At 37.6% G+C, this 21,385-nt stretch overlaps 2 protein-coding genes across 4 annotated transcripts in view; both read left to right on the top strand.

Moving 5' to 3' along the window:
• The window catches only part of scara5 (scavenger receptor class A, member 5 (putative)), a 78,330-nt gene extending 75,264 nt beyond the window's left edge, over positions 1-3,066 (top strand). For all 3 annotated transcript variants that reach the window (XM_028605382.1, XM_028605383.1, XM_028605384.1), the window contains one exon: positions 2,332-3,066. In XM_028605382.1, the coding sequence (XP_028461183.1) occupies positions 2,332-2,465 (134 nt within the window). In that variant the 3' untranslated portion in view covers positions 2,466-3,066. The remainder of the gene's footprint in view (positions 1-2,331) is intronic.
• Positions 3,067-13,832: 10,766 nt separating this feature from the next.
• Positions 13,833-21,385, top strand: part of pbk (PDZ binding kinase) — an 11,232-nt gene continuing 3,679 nt past the window's right edge. Inside the window, exons 1-6 of the mRNA XM_028605524.1 lie at positions 13,833-13,940; positions 15,498-15,665; positions 16,236-16,375; positions 17,152-17,321; positions 18,028-18,157; positions 19,019-19,216. Of these exons, the coding sequence (XP_028461325.1) occupies positions 15,499-15,665; positions 16,236-16,375; positions 17,152-17,321; positions 18,028-18,157; positions 19,019-19,216 (805 nt within the window). The 5' untranslated portion in view covers positions 13,833-13,940; position 15,498. The remainder of the gene's footprint in view (positions 13,941-15,497; positions 15,666-16,235; positions 16,376-17,151; positions 17,322-18,027; positions 18,158-19,018; positions 19,217-21,385) is intronic.

Below are 21,385 nucleotides of genomic sequence, written 5' to 3'. Positions count from 1 at the left end.
TGTTCTGTTTTTCCTGGTCGGCTAATAAAGTCAAAGATCAATGAAGGACAATGGACTCACAAGGATTTAAAAAATGGGCTCATAATGTGCTATTCCATAAATCACCAACAGTAATCATGAGGCGATAATTCACTCTTCAGTTGTCCTGATCTTGACAGTGCCTTGAACTTTTTTTTTGCCAGTTATAAGAGAAAATAATGGAAGTGGAAGAATAAGAGTTTTGAATAATTTAAGTTTGGCCTCATGAGTCTGCAGGCCTGAAGCTCAACTAGTGCTTTTGATTCTGCTTGTCTGTTTTATATTCATTTTGATTTTGTTTTTGCTTTTTAGTTGCCTCATCCGTGACTTTACCAACATGATCTTGTTTGATTGTTTCTCATTTTTATCTTCATTTTTCTGAGCACTGCAATATGTTCCTCACTGACGGCTCTGTACACCTCAGTGATAAACAATTATGATTTAGAGCAGAACAGCAGAGATTATACGACTCCAGATGTTTCTTTAGGGGCATTACTGATGTGTCAGCCTCTCTTCTCACCTACAGCACATAAACCCTTTTAGTCATGTGTCCTTAAACTGCATTATCAGCATGTGAGTACAACCAAATGTTACTTGATCTCACTCGTATTCGCTCACAGCTGACTACCATCTCTTCAGAGCCTCTAAAAGCTGTTGCAAAACTGAAGGGATTTTCTTGAAACCCTCCAGCGATTCCCAGTTTTACAAACAGGAACCATTTTTTGGATACAGTTTTATAGCGAAAAAACAATATTGCCAAAAGCTCTGCCTTCCAGCTGGAATTGTGTGTTTTATTACCGGATACAATATTATCCGATCAACAATTCTGTGAGGAGTACTTGTTGTCTCAATCAGAAGAGTTGTATACACAGTTTATGATTCATGTCTCTGCATCTAACACATGCCTTTAACCTTCTTAGAACTGTTACACTTTTGGGCAAAAAAGCAACAACTAAAGGATCATTTGTCTGCCTGAATTATTATATTATTATATTATATTATATTCTATTATATAGAAATCACTACACAAAGTTCACCAAACCCAAGGAGCTACAACTAACTTTTAAAATGTAAGAAGAGAAGAAGTACATGAGCTGCGTATAGATGCTACAACGCTTTGTTACTTTGGCAACGAGTTGGGTAAAATTCTGCTTTCTACATCTCACAGCAAGAAACAAAATGTCCGAATCATTCACTGGGTTCACGGTGTGTTTATTTTGAATTAAACACTATGTGTGGCGCTCTCGTACGTCAGCTGGTGATTAACAAGCAGCCAAAATGTTCACTGTCTTTGGCTGCAGTTGCATCGTTTTGACTGGGTTTATGAAGAAGAGGAAAAGTGATGCATGAACGAGCCATCAGAGGGAGCATTGAACTTGGACCGATGGTGTCCAAGTCCAGATGTGATTTTTGATCTTTAGAATGATGAAAAAAAATCGGGACGTTACTTGTTTTCATTTGTTGCATTCAACATTTGTATCCATGTTCTGCACTGCAATGTACACTCTCTTTGAGAGTCTTGGAAAAGGGAATTGAAAATTGAAAACAGATGTATTTTCCACTTCTCAAAATCCTTTTTTTATTTTAGATTTCACCTCTGAGGCTACATACAGGCTGTTCTACCTTATTGAATCAGAACAAATCAGAATCAAAAATCACCTGTAAAAGCAGGTACAATGAATTTGTTTAGTTGATTTGGTGCATAAAAGTCACAATAAACATAGTAAGAGAAAAGAAAAAAGTACTGCAAAAGTCAAGAATTCAAAATATGTAAAATATATCTGTTTTGAAATGAGTGTTATTACACTGTTGTTTTTACTTATTAAGGTTGTTATACCTGCAGACGTCACTCAGCTGACCCAAAAAAACTACTGCCAGCTACATGCTCGGGTTACATGGGTTAAACTATTTATTTAATCCATGATTTTATATACAGTTAATCGTCCTAAAAAAATACGGGAATTGAACACCAGTAAAAATAAAAAACATTTAAGCACATTAAAGGTCCCATATTGTAAAAAGTGAGATGCCATGTCTTTTTCTATTATAAAGCAGGTCAAGGTGCAAAATAAATACAGAGAAAGTATCAAAACACTAAATCCATGGAGAAATGCACACAGCCCATATTCAGAAACTGTGCCTTTAAATGAGTCGTCTGGGCTTCTGTACGGTAGTGATGTCACAACTATACTATATATTGGTAGAAAGTGCCGCTACAGTGCCATTACTGTCATTCCCCGGCTGCAATGATGGTGCAGAGAAAATTAATTTTGTACAATACAAAGTATACATTCTTTCATACTGTCTGTGCAGGCACTGGTCTGATCTGGATGGATGATGTGACGTGTGCAGGGACCGAAGACACCATCCATCAGTGCAAGTTTTCCGGCTGGGGCAAAACCAACTGCGGCCACGTGGAGGATGCTGGTGTGACATGCGCCGTATAAAACTTTCATGATCCTGACCCTGCTGCAGCGGCCCGAGCATCTCCTCCCAAACAGTGCCTTCGACTTTTAAGTAGCGATAAAATGCACAACGCCCTGCCATCGCCAAGGGTGTCACATTAGCAGTATGTTGTTTTTTACCTGCAAAAAAAAGTGACGAACCTCCATGTTGTGAATAAACTAAATCTGCAGCTTTTCTTTAAGCTCATGGTTAAACATTTGATCGTTTTACCTACAAGACTGAACCATGGGAGCAAAGAAAATGCACACATTTTCAGACTTTGAGCAACCATAAGAGCTAGGGATGATCGCACGACAGGACACTTCATCAGGACTGAATTACAGACCTCATGTCTTCAATGAAGCCAAAGGTCAGCTTTCATATAGTCTATGTCCCTCATTTCGACCAGATGTCCATCATCTTCAGCTTTCTTTGTGTTGGCATTTTAAACTAAGGACTATAATTAACTGCTCCTCAGATCTCCGCAGGATAAATCCAGACAGCTAGCTCGACTATCTGGCCAATCTGAGGTTTCGGTTGCACGACTAAAACAACCTTTGAACGTACACGTTCCACCAAAACAAGTTCCTTCCCGAGGCTATTTTGCAACGGCACCATTGCTCTGTCTGGTGCTTAGCGCCGCCCAAGACAATTGTGATTGGTTTAAAGAAATGCCAATAAACCAGAACAAGTTTTTCTCCCATCCCAGAATGCTGTGTGGATTAGCCAGACCCTCCTGTGCAGCACTGTGGTCTGGCAATGCGAGACTAGCTTTCATAGGGTCCATCTCTCCTCAGAGGCTCGTCTCCAGTGTGGATTAGAAGCTGATCCAACATCTTCATCAGCAGAGACTTCATTTGTCTCCAAGTTTCTGAGGAGCTGAAGCAGCACATATAGAAACTGAGAAGACTGACTCTTTGACAACTGATTTACAGGCAGCTGCTCTTCACAGTAGTATGTAGGGATGGCTTTTGAATGATGCTAAACATACACAGTTTTGACATATTATATATCAAATAGCATTACCTAGTAAGTCGTAGTAAGTATTAGTAAGTCGTTTGATGATTTGCAGGTCAATAGCTGGTGAGTTAAAACTGGACTTAAAGGTGCCCTGAGGAGTTTTATGCTCACCAGTCTCAACCAACCAACGCGTTGATTACATTTCCTTCCACATTTGCAAAGCCAATTTAATTTTTGAAGCATGCATTGTTTACATCCATGTTTGCTAGCAAGCAGTCTTCTTCTTCTTTGCCTTTTTTGGCAAAAAAAAGTTTCTTTGCCAAAGCGGCAGTTTTTAAAGTTTTATAAACTGTCCTCTAATCAATATTTTTACATTACCCACAGTAAATCTGTACAAAGCTTATTGTTTTGGGGTCATCAACCTTATCTTCAGCGACAACAGGAAGCTGTTTTCTGTCATAAAAGCTCTGATAAACACTCTTAATGTTAACTGGACAGAAACAACAAACAGACAGAAAAAAACAGTTAGTGACTAGTTGGTGAATAAAGTGGGACATTTAGCAGCTAAAGAGACAGATATTTTTCTGAGCAGTTGGTGTAGGCCAAAATCACGTGGACAGAAACAAGGCTCCACACGAATGCTGTTCTGTGTCTGCTGGATGTGTAAATTGGCAAATGTTTGCTGGCAACCTTATGAGGAGATAATAGATTTTAGGGCAGCCACAAACAGAAAGAAAAGTCAGTTCGGCAGCTTTTAGCGCAGTTTTAACCTCAATATCTAGTTTCTTTAACCTGCAAATCACCAAACCAGTTTAGGGTGTGCTAAATGAATGGAAATTTAAAAAAAAAAAAAAAAAAAGAAGAAGAAGAAGAAGCAACTAACAAAGAATTTGGAAAGTGCATTTCACAGATGAAGCGATTATGAGGAAGAGAGAAAAGATGAGTATAAACAGATGGATTCCGGCCGTGTAATTTACAACTGTCGATATTTACTGCCAGAAGTTCGGATGTTTCAGCATAAATGCACATGTGTATATGCACCTCACACACACACACACACACACACACACATGCCAAACCAACCATAACAGACAAGCTTTTTCTTCAGTTGTATGCCTCTATCAGTGGGGTTTAATCTTTACGGTTGCTCTTGAATCCAAAAAGGTTGGTACCTCACAAGTGTCCTTGTCATGTTTTATATTTGAAGAGAGGAAATATTTTTTTAGTGCACCTTAAAATTTGGCAAACATAACAAACCTCAAAGGGCTGTAGTTGAATACTCTCCGCTTCTATATTCTGTAGTGAAATCTGTCTGTGTAAGCTCTCTTTGTTTAAACAAATCAAAAATTGTCTGGCCCACTTTCTTTTTAATGGAAATGAATGAGCACACATGAGTTTGTGTTCATGTGACGGAAAAATGTTGAATATGAATTTGAGTTTTCAAGGCGGCTGCTGCCAGAAATTACTTTCTCTACCTCATGTTCAAGTGCCTTGGTGTTTGTTGAGGGTTTCTGTTTTAAACCACAAAAAAAAGACAAATTAGAGAGGGAGTCTGGGAAAAGTGAAAAATTAGGTGAGAAACCAGACTCAATAGACTGATGTGTCTCAGAAGACGCTATAGCAACATGAAGGGGCCTCGCGGATGGGTATGATTGGATAACTCACCCAATAGCTTGTTATACACAAAAATCAGGTGTAATTGTAATGTTAATTGTAAAAGTCTTCTGGTAAAGAAAGCTGTGATCACTTTTACCTTTTGGCCAAATAACAATCACAATTGAATACAAACATCAGCCATTGACAACTCTGCGACTCACCAGAAGCTAGTTGGTTATCTTTTTCATTTTCATTCGCTCATCCTTAATGCTGAAGATTTTTCACAAGGTTTGGAAACTGTATTATAAAAGCAATAATGCCCCTAAATGTTTACTACTGCGTTTATTGGGACATAAAGCTTTAGTGCGTAACTTTTTGATATTAATAAGCGCCAGTTACATTCAAGCCATTGCCAAATGAGTTGCTACAAAGCTAATTAAGACTATCAGCTCCACACAACTCTCTCTGTATATATTCGTCCGGGGTCTTTCGCACGCAGAAACTCAAGTGAAGAAAATGACCTCTCCTGAAGAGTCCATCATGTTTTTTTTAATCCTCCGTGTCCTCCGTAGCTACCAGCAACCAATAGTGTTGTTGTCATTACTTAGAATTCCTCATGGGGGCGAAATAAACTACACACTAGCTTATGACACCAACACTACAAGATGTAGCTGCCTAATGTATCCCAGTTGTTTTTTTAAGATTATTTTTTCAGGCATTTATTTCCACAGGACAGACAGAGACATGAAAGGGGAAAGAGAGGGAATGACATGCAGCAAAGGGCCGCAGGTCGGAGTCAAACCTGTGGCCGCTGCGTCGAGGAGTAAACCTCTATATATGTGCACCTGCTCTACCAACTGAGCTAACCCGGCCACAATCCCAGTTTCTTCTTTCGCATTATTACTATTATTATAATATAAATTAGAGCTGAAACAATTAGTCAATTAATCAATTAGCAGATAGATTCAGTCAGATTGAGTTATCTTTTAATTTTTCCAACAAAAACATTCAAGTCAACTTCTCAGATGTATTTGCTGCTGGTTTCTGTGTTATATAATTTAAAATTGAATATCTGTTTTGGGATTGTTTGTCTGACAAAACAAGACATTTTTATAATGATTTCACTTTTGTGCACAATTTATGGACCAATTTAATCTATTAATTGAGAAATGAATTGGCACAAATTAATCAATTATGAAAACCCTAAAACACATATACATGTCTTAGTATCTTACAATGGAGACACGGTCAGATTTGAATGTAAAAATACATCTGCATGAATCCAAAAGTGGCACTTCAAAGATAAAGAATATCCTTAAGATTCATGCAGCACACTCATTTCAAATTCTTCTCTGGCAGGAGGAATTCTTTTCTCCGCACAGAAAGCAATAAACTATAATATGACATGCGAAATACAGCAGCTGACGGTGACGGAACTTCGTCTGACACCACCTTAAAGATTTCTGGGCAGTCAAGTCCTTCAAATGTAAAACAAAAAACAATAGATTAAAATACAGATGACAGTTCTTTCACTGCAACTTGAGGCTGCCAAAGTACAACGTTTCCCAGTATGACACGAATCAAAGGTCCTACAATCCTCCATAAACCAGTCAATATACATTTCATTTACGGTATTAGCAACTTGATGTAACTGTCATTACACTTTTATGTCCAGCAGTTTATTATTTCTGTACTCCATGAGGTGGTTTCACTTAAAAGAAGTGAATGGAACAAATTAGGAATGCACAAGGTTATAGAGTTGAATACTTACCAACTAATGTGTGAATGATTGAGTGTCATACTCACAACACACACACACACACACACACACACACACACACACACACACACACACACACACACACACACACACACACACACACACTCGTACATCTGCTGTGGTTTTCAGTGCAGCACCACAGTGTAGCTGACAGTCTGACTGAGTGGCAGCCAGGTCTTTATGTCTCGTTCTGATGACCCTCATTCATCTTGTAGAGGCGTCGCGTTCAGCACTTTGGCCGTGGAGTTATTACTTTAAAGCTCTGCCTTTCAAAAACAACAGCCAAAGATAACACCCAGAGCTTCATCTGTATATTTTCACTCGTTGGCTTATTTGTCATCTCTTTTAACCAGAGAAGCAAACAAAATATCACTGATTGGAATTCCTGTGAAGTGTTTTCTCAAAAAATACTTTTGTATTTACGCAGGTTTGAGTATGTGTTATTCCACAGTATTGATATAGGCACTACGCAGCAGGCCTTTAATATTCATTAATGTTGCACAATAAATTATTTTGATAGAAGCAGGAACTATGAGTGCAGCTAAAACATGGCTGTGCTCCCACCTTTTGTTTTCTTTTTTTGCCATTTCCTTTTTAAGTAAGAGGTATTTGCCAGCAGATTGGACTTTCATAAAAGTTTCTTGAAGCAGAGTCACAGTTATATCTCAGTGAGCAGAGTCAAGTATTTAAAGCAAAGATTATTATCAAAATCAGCAAGGTCTCACAGAATTCCGTGAAATGATCATGAGCTGTTAACACCTCATTACGTGGTGGTGGCACGCAATGGGTGAGAATTCCTCCACGGAAAACAATGTCAATGTAAAGTCAATGAGAAGATGACGTAGCATTAGGAGTGACTACGGTAGCGAGTAGTATGAAAGCCCGAAAATCTGCGTAGGGAGGTTGGTTGGGGTGGTGGATGGGTCAAACAATACAGGACTTTCACCCAGGAGACCAGGGATCGTGTCCCTCGTGTCACGTTGTTTCCTAAACCCAACCGCAACCGTTTTTTATTTTTTATTTTCGGCGATTCCGTAAAACTGCCACAGATTTTGAGTTAAAGGTCCCATGACATGGTACTCTTTGGATGCTTTTATATAGGCCTTAGTGGTCCCCTAATACTGTATCTGAAGTCTCTTTTATATAGACCTTAGTGGTCCCCTAATACTGAATCTGAAGTCTCTTTTATATAGACCTTAGTGGTCCCCTAATACTGTATCTGAAGTCTCTTTTATATAGACCTTAGTGGTCTCCTAATACTGTATCTGAAGTCTCTTTTATATAGACCTTAGTGGTCCCCTAATACTGTATCTGAAGTCTCTTTCCCGAAATTCAGCCTTGGTGCAGAATTACAGCCACTAGAGCCAGTCCCACAATGATCTTTCCTTAGGATGTGCCATTTCTGTGTCTGTAGCTATTGAGGTGGAGGGTGGGGGTGTGGCCTTGACCAACTGCCACTTTGCATGTTTGAAAGCCATGATGTCTCTCTCTCTCTTTCTAATGGGCAAGCCAAATTCTCTGGGCAGACAAAGCAGAGAAAGGTGAGGTAACCTTTCCCCTTATGACCTCATAAGGAGAAGATTCCAGATCGGCCCATCTGAGCTTTCATTTTCTCAAAGGCAGAGCAGGATACCCAGGGCTCGGTTTACACCTATCACCATTTCTAGCCACTGGGGGACCATAGGCAGGCTGGGGGAACGCATATTAATGTTAAAAAACCTCATAAAGTGACATTTTCATGCCATGGGACCTTTAAGGGGCCATATTCATTTCACAGAATTCTATGAGATCAGGTTGCAGCTCAGGTTGAGCAAAATATAGTTAGAAAAAAAATAATGTCGGTGGCCTCTCTCATCCATGACCCTGGCATTTGTGATCTTGGATGGTCATTTACATATGTAAGATATTATGGCTAGTTTGCGCGATTAAAGTCAGTTAGGACTTTTAGTTGCAGATACATTAGGAGAGTATTGGTTGGAAATTGGCAGACCAAGCAGCTATAGTAAATCACTTCTTTTTTATTTAGGTTTTACACACTTTTGTGTCCTACTATCATCATCAAGAGCTCAAAAGGGACTGGATATAGAAATATCAACAAAAACAAAGTCTCCTGCAACTCATTTGCATATCAAGTAACCCCAACAGGCATCCATGAAAAAACTCTGAGGTAGCATTTAAAATGTGTCAGTGTCACCTCTAGGTGTAACATTGCTGCTTTTCGGAGGAAGGCACAGTAGATATAATCATAATAATCATGTAGGATTAACTGTACTGTAGGTTTATGCTTTATGTTTTTTAAAAGTAAAAACACACTCGCTTTGTCCAGTTTTGTTTTTTTTACTGATTTTGGTTAGTCTAATAGTTTTTCTTCTTTAAGTACATCTTTCTTGTAATGTTCAAAATCCCAAGAAATTACCTTTCTCATGCTACAAACTCTTCTTTATCCAAATAGTAGGAATAATATTCCTTAAAGAGAAATCCAACTCAAACTAACAATGTTCTGGTCCAAAATGGGTTCTGGAGACAGCAACATGGGAAATTAGTGCAGACCAATCACATATCAAAACCTTATGCGCACAATTAAACCAGCGTGTCTCCTCCAGTTGATCTTCTTCTCACAGCAAAATGTATTTTGACTGGTGTTCCTTCCTGGCGAAGTTGCAGCCTATCAGATGTCTAACCTGATTGGTTAGAGGCTCCTCTGACCTCAGATCAATGCTTCAGCTTTGCGGGGTCAAATAACTTGAATACTTTGACTTTGAAAATGTAAAGCAGCCTAATGCCATAACTTTTGAAAGTGAGAACACATTGCAAAGTGCACTTAACCACTAAAATGTGTCATTTTATAAATGTATACTTGGTTGTACAAAGACCTTACTACGCTATACTTTGGCATAATGGCTCTAAGCATATACGTGTGTCTGTTTTTTATTACATTTTGCTGGTCATGACTCATATAAGGGCATATACAAATGTCTAAATCAAACATGATTATGTCAAGAAAATACTCAATACAGTGCTTCACGTTTCCTTTGTGTTCTGTTGATTTGTACCACTAAAATGCTGTACATGCACTGCTGAAGTAATAAAATGTAGATTTGTTTAAACAGGTGAACTTTGATATTCCTGATAAATGAATTGGAAACAGGCACTTTTGAGATGTCAAGAGGTGAAGAGAGAGACAGGAAGTTGACTTATGTGTGAGCAGTGGTGGAATGTAACTAAGTACATTTACTTAAGTTCAAGGTACTTGTACTATAAATAACAGAAGAATTGGAGAGCTTCTTGGAACAAGTGTTGGTGAACAAAAGACGGTGCTCATTGGTAGGGGGCATTAATAAACTCAAGGCACGCTTAAGACATTTTTTTAAATACCTTAGATGCATTAAAGGCCTTTTACATTTTTTCTTGAGATGAGTACTCATACTTTACTTGAGTTTTTCCATTTTGTGCTATGTTATCTTCTATTCCACTACATCTCAGAGGTAAATATACTTTTTACTCCACTACATTTATATATTTTCACCCCCTTTCCTGATCAGTGAAAACCATGTATCTCCAGATGTGTTGATGTTGAATGTTTGTGATAAACGGAAGGATTAAGTGTTCCTTTATGTGTTGAGAAAATTCTCCTATTTCTTATGCTAAAAAAGTCTTGAAAAGGCCTCTTGGATCAGCTGGAAAATGCATCATCACAAAGCTGAAAACAGGGCTGTTTTTCTGACACCATGAAAAGCTTTTGAACTTTTTAGAGATTCTGTATTCTCACAGGAAACAAACATAAGATGATCTTATAGAACTTTAGTTAACATTTAAGTAATATTGCACGTGGGTATGTATGTGTCTTGATTGACAGCTCCGAACAATAATTACAAGTGTGAACGTTTCCACATGTGAAGCGGATGTAGAAATGATTTGATGAAAAATCACCTGATGTCTGTCACACATTGTCGACAGTCAGAACAAAGACTGTGAAGTTTGACTCGGGTCAACGTGGTTTCACTTATCCTCGAGGAAGGTAAGGCTTTATATTAGTTTTTATTTGATACAGTAAGACATTCTGTAGGTTTGCAAGTGGAACTAATTTTATACATATGTAGATAGATAGGTAGGTAGGTAGGTAGGTAGGTAGATCATTTTGTTTGATGGTTTAGTAATGTGTTAATGATAGCACTGTTGTCTTCAATATTTGTTTGGGATCATTTTAAGCCACGGTGTCTCAAATTTTTAGGTGATTATATTGTCTTTCAAATTATTCTGATGCCAACATGTATGCAGTATTACTTATTTTGCCCACTTGGGGGCAAAACAACAAGCTGTTAACACAACACTGACATATTGTAAACGATTGATGTGGGGAACTTTTAGTTGATTATTTGCAGACTGGAGACGCAGAGAAGCATTCATTTGGAGTTGTGCTTATCTCCGCTTGATGAATGTAAGCCTTTATGCACTCTCTTTTACTTCTGTTTTGGTCTCCACTGATCCCTGAGAGAAATATGTGGTTCTTTAGCTGCTAAATGCTTCACGATGTTCAACAGCTAGTTGCTAAATGTGTCTGTCTGCTGTTTGGTGCTGAGCAGGTATAGTGTAACAGTGTGTTTTAACGGAGATTGCTCGCTGTAGCTGAAAACAGTGAGAAATGTAAGAGTGAACCAAAACAGTAACAGTGTGAGCCATAAAACCCAAACAATGAGCTGAAAGAAGCTAAATCACTACTTAGAGCCGAATATTCTCTGTGCATTCGTTGCCACGTGTGATCCCTTTCACGTTGACCCATTGTTGACATAAAAATATTGATTACCGCTGCTCTAAAATTGTGATAAACTCTTTGAATGTGTCCAAACTTCTTCTTTATTGAATCCCTAGTGCCCAATATTTTCAATCGTTTAATTTGAGAGTGAACACTAAGTGTAACATTTATGCAGTGCCCTCAATGAAAAATGCCATGTCCACAGTACACTACTCAAGATAATGCACAATGCAAGAGTCCAATTTTATACTGACTATAGATAAAACTATGGAGTATTTATTGTGTAGGGAGTAGTTTAGCAGGGGCTCACCCGGAACACCCCCCAGGACCCCTGCATGTCCCCTAATCCCATTTTGTCAACCACTGAATTAAAAATGAACAATAGCAGCGTCTGAATCTTTACATGTGAGGGTATGTTGTTACAGATTGTTTCTCGCTCTGATTGTACACTCATTATAGAATCAAATGTTTTCTACAGGGCCCTGGAGAACCACATCCAGAGATCCGAGCCATGAAATTAGCCAGAACATTGTTCCAATTCCTGCCCCATACAGAGAAGAGAAACAGCTGTTTTTTTCTCCTCAGCATCAGCTCCCTCCCTCCGTCTTCTTCATCCTATCGTTTGGCATTCATGATCACTGGTTAGACTTTAGAGTATAGGCTAGATCCAACTGTATTTAGTTTTTTTTGTGTTTTGGAGTGTCAGGACAGATGCTGCATGTTTGCACAAAATCAAAATGTCTTTCATGGGCTGCAGTTCTGTGTGACTCCAGATGTAAAAAGAAGCCACATTCTCACCAGTTAAAACCGCAAACCAGATAGAGAAAGGACGTTTTATCTGTGAATCTTGACACATGAATCCTGGGTGGTCCTGCGCTTCAAGCGCTGTTGTATTCATGACCTTAAAAAGTCTGAAATCTGGGATGTTTAAAGTATTCTATAGTCTATGTTCCTAAATATAAAAAAGGGTTTATTAGGTTAAATGAAGTCTTCCCAGAAGAGTGGAGGCTGTTCTAGTAGAATATTAATGTCCATGACTTTAAAATAAGATGTTCAACAATCACATATGGGTGAAATATTTGGGTATCCACTACCAGAAAGTCATTGATTTCTATTCTGAAAATGTTTGGATTTGTGTTTGTGTTGTTTAAATGGTCATTATGTATGCAAATTCTGTCCCATGATATGTGAGCAAAACATCTGGCTGTATCTTATTATGGTAGTAAATTGAGAACAGTACATGAAATTATTTATTTGTTCTTTACTCGATCATTACACTAAGCATCCTCCTCTCTTTCTTTCTGAATGTTTCTCTGGTCTGACCAGAGAGTAACCCATCCTTATTCTATAAAAATGCACCACAACATGTGGCAGCATGAGCCCACAAACATGAGCTCATTTCCCTTCAGGGGAACGAGAGATGGGAAGAATGAGAGAGAGAGAGAGAGAGAGAGAGAGAGAAAGCAATAGTCTTACCATCCGCGTCCAGTTGTCATTTGACCACATTCCTGCTATTCTTCCTCATAATGAAATGGTTATCCCTCCACACAACGAGAGGATAGAGCTAGGAACATCTGCACTATGTGAAGGAGATGAAACAATAATGGGATCATGAGAGTTGAGAGGTTGAGGTCAAATTCATCGTCTGAGTGAGTGAAATTCTTTCGGACAAGTCCCCGACATTAAATAGAGAACAGACACATGCTGTGATGAAGATTTAACAAATAAAGTACTGTCTCTCAAAAGCTAAAATACCGAATTCTGAAATACTGAACTCCAAGTAAAAGCAAGAAAGAACATTCTCTAAGTCAGGGAACAATGTTGATTTTTTTGGAAATATGGCCTGTCATCTTCTCATTCAAGATTTCAATCACCTGTACGCTGGCATTATCATCATCATTATAGTCAGAGTTAGTATGGTATCTATCTATCTATCTATCTATCTATCTATCTATCTATCTATCTATCTATCTATCTATCTATCTGTCTGTCTGTCTGTCTGTCTGTCTGTCTGTCTGTCTATCAGTCTATCTATCTTGCAGTCCAACGTGCAACCTCCTACCATAATATACCATACCTTTATGACGTGACTGACCTCAGGTGGTATAACGCTGTATTACAACTCAAACTGGTTTTAAAATCATGTTGAAATATATTTAGGGTAACGCTGTCCCTCTTTATAATCACAGTACAACAAATACCCCCTAAAGTATTTCCAAACAAATGAAAACAGGCGTGTAGTGCTGTTGTCTTTTCCAGACGCAAACGACCTTCGTTCAGTTTGTTCTTCCGCGGGATCCGTGCAGCCTGGTGAACCGGAAGTAACATTTTGAATGTTCGGCGCGTTTAATTTCGGCAGTTTTGTTGTGACAGTGAAAGAAAACGCAGGTAACGTTACATTTACTCATAATAGCACCATTGAAAAACAACTTCACTTGGACTGTTGTCACATAAGCATCAAATAATTTGATGTAAAAGCTAACTTTGCGGCTGAAGTTAATTTTAGCTTTCTTCACGTGAAGTTTGGTTACTAACATTACCGTGTCTCCGTTGTCTAGCTAGCTAAATCTTCACTTAGCTAGCTAATGATGTACCTAATATTGTTGACAAACAAGTTATCCAACAGTTCATGTATTTTTAAAATTTTAATTGCCACTAATTTAGCAGCTGCCAAACGTCGCCACTCTTCATTTTTCACAACGCCATTATGCCAGCCTCCATTGCATTTTTGGCTTTTTATTGGCGTTTTACGTAGTCTTCGACAAATATAACTTCATACATAGTAAATTGAACATCAGACAGTAAAGATTTAAATTCGGCTTGTATCACATACACTACCGGTCAAAAGTTTGGGGTCACTTAGAAATTTCCACTCCATTCCAGACAGAATACCAGCTGAGATCAGTTGCATTGTTTTTTTAATCAGAACAGCAGTTTTCAGATTACATTATGTGCTTACATAATTGCTAAAGGGTTCTCAACTGTTGTAGAAAGAAGTGGCTGAAGAAATGCTTGAAATCCATGTTTTTTGGTCTAAACGTCATACTCAAATTAAAAGTAGTACAGCTCCCATATACTTTGACACTCAGGGGTATGCCTGATCTCATTGGAAAGGAAACATTCTCAAGTGTCAGGGCAATTAAAGGCCTTACTGACACAGAGTTACAGAGGCTAGAATGGAGATTTTTTATTTCTGTCCAAGTTATAAATCTGTAAAATTATTAAAATACACTGCTGTAAACACATCTGACAGGTGACAGACAACAAAGCATTAGCCACGTCTCAGCTTACTACAGAAAAAAATTCAGAAGCTAAAAGACTCAAAAATGGATTTTATATGAATTCTTTTCTACAAATATGTCTGTGCGTTTTTTTATTTCTATTTGAAAAGTGCAAATAAAAAAGCCAAAAAACTACAAAATACAACACTTCTCAAATACACAAACAAACCCACATCAATCACCTTTCCAATGATATCAGGCACACCCCTGAGTGTCAAAGTATATGGGAGCTGTACCACTTTTAATTTGGGTATGACGTTTAGACCAAAAAGCATGAATTTCAAGTGTTTCTTCAGCCACTTCTTTCTACAACAGTCGAGAACCATTTTGCAATTATGTAAACAAATAATGTAATCTGAAAACTGCTGCCCTGGTTAAAAAAAACAATACAACTGATCTCAGCAGGTATTGTGTCTGGAATGGAGTGGAATGGAAATTTCTAAGTGACCCCAAACTTTTGACCGGTAGTGTACATATAAAAATATCTTAGGCTACGTGTATAAAATATTAACTTTTAGAAATCACATCATGTTAAATAGTAACTTGCAAGCCTCCCAATTAAGGTTAGTAGCTAAGTATAGTTCCATGTTATGTGTTTGGGTCAGTAGCTGTATCCCGAGTTGTGTTTTAGCCTGATAACCATCATGTTTGTTTGCGTTGCCAGAATGGCCTCCCCTCCCAAATGCATCAATGAGAGCGCGTTCAAGACCCCTAAAAACGCCCGAGTGAGGAGCTTCGAAAGCAATGGAGGGACCCCAATCACAATCCCGGCTTCCCCCTTCATGAAGAAGTTGGGCTGTGGGACTGGAGTCAACGTTTACCTCATGAGCAGGTTTGTAGTGTTCTCTGATTACTAAAATAAATTGGTTTACACTTCACTCGCTGTACCAATTTATCTCCTCACTTCTACCCTACCCTTAATCCTAGCCTAACATAATAATTAAGCTTAAAATATGTAAAAGGTTCGGTTGCAGTTTTATCGTTCACCAAAAATCCGTTAATTTAAAAATGTCTTGGCTCTTTAGAAGTAGTTCACCATGGTCCCTTGATGTAGTTAATTTAAAGTATAGTGTGAGAGTAACAGGACAGCTTCTGAAATGTACGTGAAAATAAGGTGCTAGTGTATTGTGGACGCATACTGGATGACAGAGGAGACCCTAAACATTTATTAAAGATGATTAAATAATGACAAATGAATGAGTTTGTGCTTTAATTAGCATGGCCATATTAAAGTACCAAATGCATGGAGTTGCATGCATTAAAGTTAAAATAATTTAAGGTAAAATATCTTTACAATAGCCTTGTTCAATACAATAGTAATGTTTCCTAAGCTACTGCATATTCATGTTTTCATGTCTGTGTATAAATAATATGTATGTGTTGTTGATCAAATTAATCCTAGAGTGGGGAAGTTAAATGCTTCTCCCTGGGCTGTCAAGAAGATCAACAGCAAGTGTGCAACCAAACAGTTGGCGGTTTACCAGAAGCGCCTGAACGAGGAGGCGGAGGTCCTGAAAGGAATCAATCATCCAAACATTGTTGGTAAGACTTGTACAGCAGTACAGTACATTCACTGGGATGTTACAACGTCCAGTGTAACCGACATTCTGCAGAATATAAACACTTAGGCAAATGACTTAATGCTTCTTTGTGTCACTAGCCTCAATGTAAACCACAGGAATACTTTTAGTATTTTATATTTGTAATATTTTATTTTCAGACATTTTACACAGAGATACAGATACAAACAGCAGAGTCACAGTTAACGATAACATTGATAGGCAATGGCCTCACAATTTTACTCCAAAGTAACAGCGAAAAAACTGGAGTGCATTATTCACCCTCAACTTATTTTTTTATCTGTATTACATTACATGTCATTTAGCATGACACTTTTATCCAAAGCGACTTACAATTAAGTGCTTTCAACTTTGAAGGTACAAACTCGAGACAACAAGTAGTAAGTGCAAATACATTAGCTTTAAATAAGCAAAGCTACAAAGAGACATGAAAGTGCAGGTTCAAGAGTTTTTATTTTTTATTTGTTTTATTGTTTTATCCGAGGTGTAGTTTTCGGTGTAGTACATTTTTTAAACATGCAGACAAACAAATTAATTCAAATTCACTTGCTAAAGATACAGGTCGAGTGGAAAAAATGCATAAACTGTATAGACTTTTTCATGGCTTATTACAGCAGACAGCTCATTTCAATTTCCCACCAAGCACATCAATTAAGTTTACGTCTTCTATTGTGTTCTCTAATATTGTGTTATATTCTGCCTTGTTAATTCTGTGTCTTTGTTATCCCAACATCATAGGGTTTCGTGCCTTCGCCACAGCCAAAGATGGATCAAAGTGTCTGGCGATGGAATACGGAGGAGAGCAGTCCCTTAATGACCTGATAGAGAAGAGGAAAGCGGATGGCCTGAAAGCTTTCCCTGCTGTCAACATAGAAAAAGTAGCACTGCATGTTGCTCGTGGCCTTCAGGTAAACCATGGACTGTCCTGGTATTAACACATATCATAGTATCATATCTGGATTAACTTTACACCTGTGTCCCTGTATGCCCATGAAATTTGAGTTCACATGACAGATTACTGCACACAGTAGTTGCTCTTCTTGTAGTTGATACTTCCTCCTGCTTATTAATCATCCTACAGCATCCTGGCAAAAATGTTATTCTATTACTGAAATATTGTGTACATCACTTAAGTCTCTCAACCGATTATATTACATCATCATTTATTTGTTGATTATAGTTTGTATTAATTCATCTGAATCTGCAAAGTAACTGAAGTTAGTGGAGTAAAAAGGACAATATTTGTCTCAGTAATATAGTGGAGTAGAAGTATTAATCAGCAGAATATATAAATCAGTAAAGTACAATCACCTATAAAATGTACTTAAGTAAAGTACTTGAGTAAATGTACTTAAGTTACTTTCCACCACTCCCTACCTGCATGCGATTGTAGGTTGAACCCATGTGTAAATGTTTATTTGTGTGGAGCTAATAAAATATTCATGGGAAACTGCAGACAAACCCGCTCACATCAGTGGTTCGTTCTTTCCCAAGTCATATTTGTTTCGTCTAAACATCAGCCATCTTTTTAATTTAATTTAAAAAAATGCAGCTTGTTCAACAAAACAAAATAAACACAGACGGACGTAGTTAAGCCTTTTGTTCTCTCCACAGTATCTCCACAATGAGAAGAAGCTGCTGCATGGCGACATGAAGTCATGCAACGTTGTCATTAAGGGCGACTTTGAGACCGTCAAGATCTGCGATGTTGGTGTGTCTCTGCAGCTCGACGAGAACATGAAAGGTAATAATTGGGCTCATGTCATTCAGGATAAAAATCAACCGAGTAGCTTTGATGTGAAAATGCAGCACTCTGTACTGTGTGGGTGGGGAGAGGGGTAGTGGGAGCTCCCACAGTGCTCACTGATTGTACACAGTTTCAGGGACAACAAACCATATTTCCTAGGTCCTCAAAAGAATTAGAAATTGAGAAACCCTGTTGCTGTGTACATAGATGAACAGGAAAAAAATGGCACTTTATTGTCTGCCTTTATCTACATTTTTATTTACAGCAGGTTACAGTCATATTGACAAAAACACTATGTAAATATATATAAATAAATACTAATTTCTCTACCTGGATTTTGTTTTGTTTTGAGTCTTTAGATTGAAAGTCAGACGTGAGACAATCATCCAAATATGGTTACATGGTGTATATATCAGTACAAATACATCAAATGTAGAAAAAGATATGGTAGTATAAAGTTATGGTAGGTATTAAATTCTGATGGGCTAGTGAGTGCAAAGTACCCACAAGTGGGATTGATCATGGATTAAAGCACAGAATTGGCAGAAAACACATTTGGGTGGAAACAACTGTTTACAACAGCTGATTGACTTTGTTTCTGTGCCCGGGCAGAAACATAGTCTTTTGTACACATACATGTCCTCCGCCAGTGGGGGTTACTCCTAATTTGAGGTTAATTTAAACTAATTGCAAACTTCTGGATCTTTGCTTTGTTGTTGAAATTGTAAAATGGCCCAGAAGAACATGATCTTTGTGTTTTTAACATACAAATTGAATGTTTTTTTACATAAATGAATGTAATTAAATTGTTATCCAGTCAAATTTGCATTTTATTAATAATGTTCTCTCCGTCTTTAGTGTCAGACCCAGAGGCGGAGTACATCGGCACAGAGCCGTGGAGACCGAAGGAAACTCTGGATGGGGAAGGGGAGATCACTGACAAGGCTGACATCTTCGCCTATGGTCTGACTCTGTGGGAGATGATGATGCTGGCCATGCCTCATCTGGAGATGCTCAAGGATGATGACGACGATGAGGAGGAGGAGGAGGATGAAGGTGAGACTCAGTGGCAGGAAGCCCTGAATTCCACACCATTTGTCCTCACTATGGAGGATTATGCTACAGCTCCGTTACAGTTCTGTTGCAGCTTCAATGTCTAATTCAAATGTCTACTTTTATATGACTACAACCTTCAATACTATGACTTTTTATGACATACTATACTATGACTTTTATTTTATCAGTTTTTTTTCTCGACATACTATACTATGACTTTTTTATCACTTTTTCTACATACTATACTATGACCTTTTTGACATGTTTTTTCCAACATACTGTACTATGACTTTTGATGTCATAAAAAGTCCTAGTATGATTTATTAAAATGTATGACCTAGTATACTAGGACTTTTTATCACTTTTTTCAACATACTATACTATGACTTTTTTTGACATATTATACTAGGACTTTTTTATCACTTTTTCTTCGACGTACTATACTAGGACTTTTATAATAATAAAAATTACATATTATGACTTGATTTAACCTACTATACTATGACTTTTATTTAATCAGGTTTTTTCCGACATATTATACTATGACTTTTTTTATTGCTTCTTTCGAAATACGTGACCGTTCTTAAACCTTTCTACCACCGATGTGTTGGCCTTTTGATGTATACCCTCCTGTTTTTAACTTTTAAAATAGTATTAATTTTTTTTAATATGCTATATAGTATGACCTATTCCTCATTCTATACTATGACTTTTTTATGACTATACGGTGACTTTTTTTATCACTTTTTTTAGCATACTTTGCTTTTTTGACTTTTTCCGACACACTATGCTATTATTTTTTTGGACATACTATACTATGACTTTTTTGGACATACTATGCTATGACTTTTTTATAAATGTTTTTCTACATACTATACTGTTACTTTTGTGACTTTTTTCGACATGCTATATACTATGACTTATCACTTTTTTCTACATACTATAAACTATGACCTTTTTTATGACTTTTTTTCGACATGCTATACAATGACATTTTTCAAAATACTATACTATGACATTTTTCAACATGTACTATGACTTTTTTATAAAATAATTTGACATACTATGACTTTTGTGACTTTTTTTCGACATGCTGTATACTACGATGACTACACACTATAGACCAGGGGTCACCAACCTTTTTGAAACTGAGAGCTACTTTATGGGTATTGAGTCATACGAAGGGCTACCAGTTTGATACACTCTTCTGAAATGACAAATGTGTTCAGTTTGCCTTTAGTTATATATGATTATTAATGATTAATGACACTCATCAATGTGACGAACCTGATCATGTTAATGATTTCTCACAATAATTATCAACAATGACTTAACAAGATGGGAAACAGATAATATCAATATTCAATTTTAATTTTTAGAACAGGCCTGAGGGCTACTCATGTGGTCCTTGGGGGGCTACCTGGTGCCCGCGGGCACCGTGTTGGTGACCCCTGCTATAGACTAACCTTTTGACTTTTTTCAGCCTACTACACTAAGACTTTTTTGACTTTTTTCAACATACTATAGTATGACTTTTGTGACTTGTCGACATACTATACTATGAAATTTGTATCGCTTTTTTCGACATGCCTTTTGTGACTTTTTTTTACATATTCTGACTATTTTCGACATACTATACTATGATTTTTTTTATTACTTATTTTATACATATATATATATATATATATATATACACACACACAGTGGGGGAAATAAGTATTTGACCCCTTGCTGATTTTGCAGGTTTGCCCACTTACAAAGAATGCAAAAATCTACAATTTTAATCATATGTACATTCTAACAGGGAAAGACAGAATCCCAAAGAAAATTCCAGAAAATCACATCATATGAATTTATTAAAACTGATAACCATCTGATGAGGAAAAACAAGTATTTGACCCCCTGGACAAACAGCATGTTAATATTTTGTAAAAAAGCCATTATTGGCCAGCACAGATGTCAAACGGTTTTTATAGTTGGTGACAAGGTTTGTGCACATTTCGGCAGGGATGTTGGCCCACTCCTCCCTGCAGACAGCCTCCAAATCATTCAGGTTCCGAGGTTGTCGCCTGGGAACTCGAATTTTAAGCTCCCTCCAAAGATTTTCAATCGGATTCAGGTCTGGAGACTGGCTAGGCCACTCCAGAACCTTGATGTGCTTCTTCTTCA

Source organism: Perca flavescens, chromosome 18 (assembly GCF_004354835.1).
Source record: "Perca flavescens isolate YP-PL-M2 chromosome 18, PFLA_1.0, whole genome shotgun sequence".
Lineage (NCBI taxonomy): Eukaryota > Metazoa > Chordata > Actinopteri > Perciformes > Percidae > Perca > Perca flavescens.
This window is presented reverse-complemented; position numbering and strand designations above follow the sequence as displayed.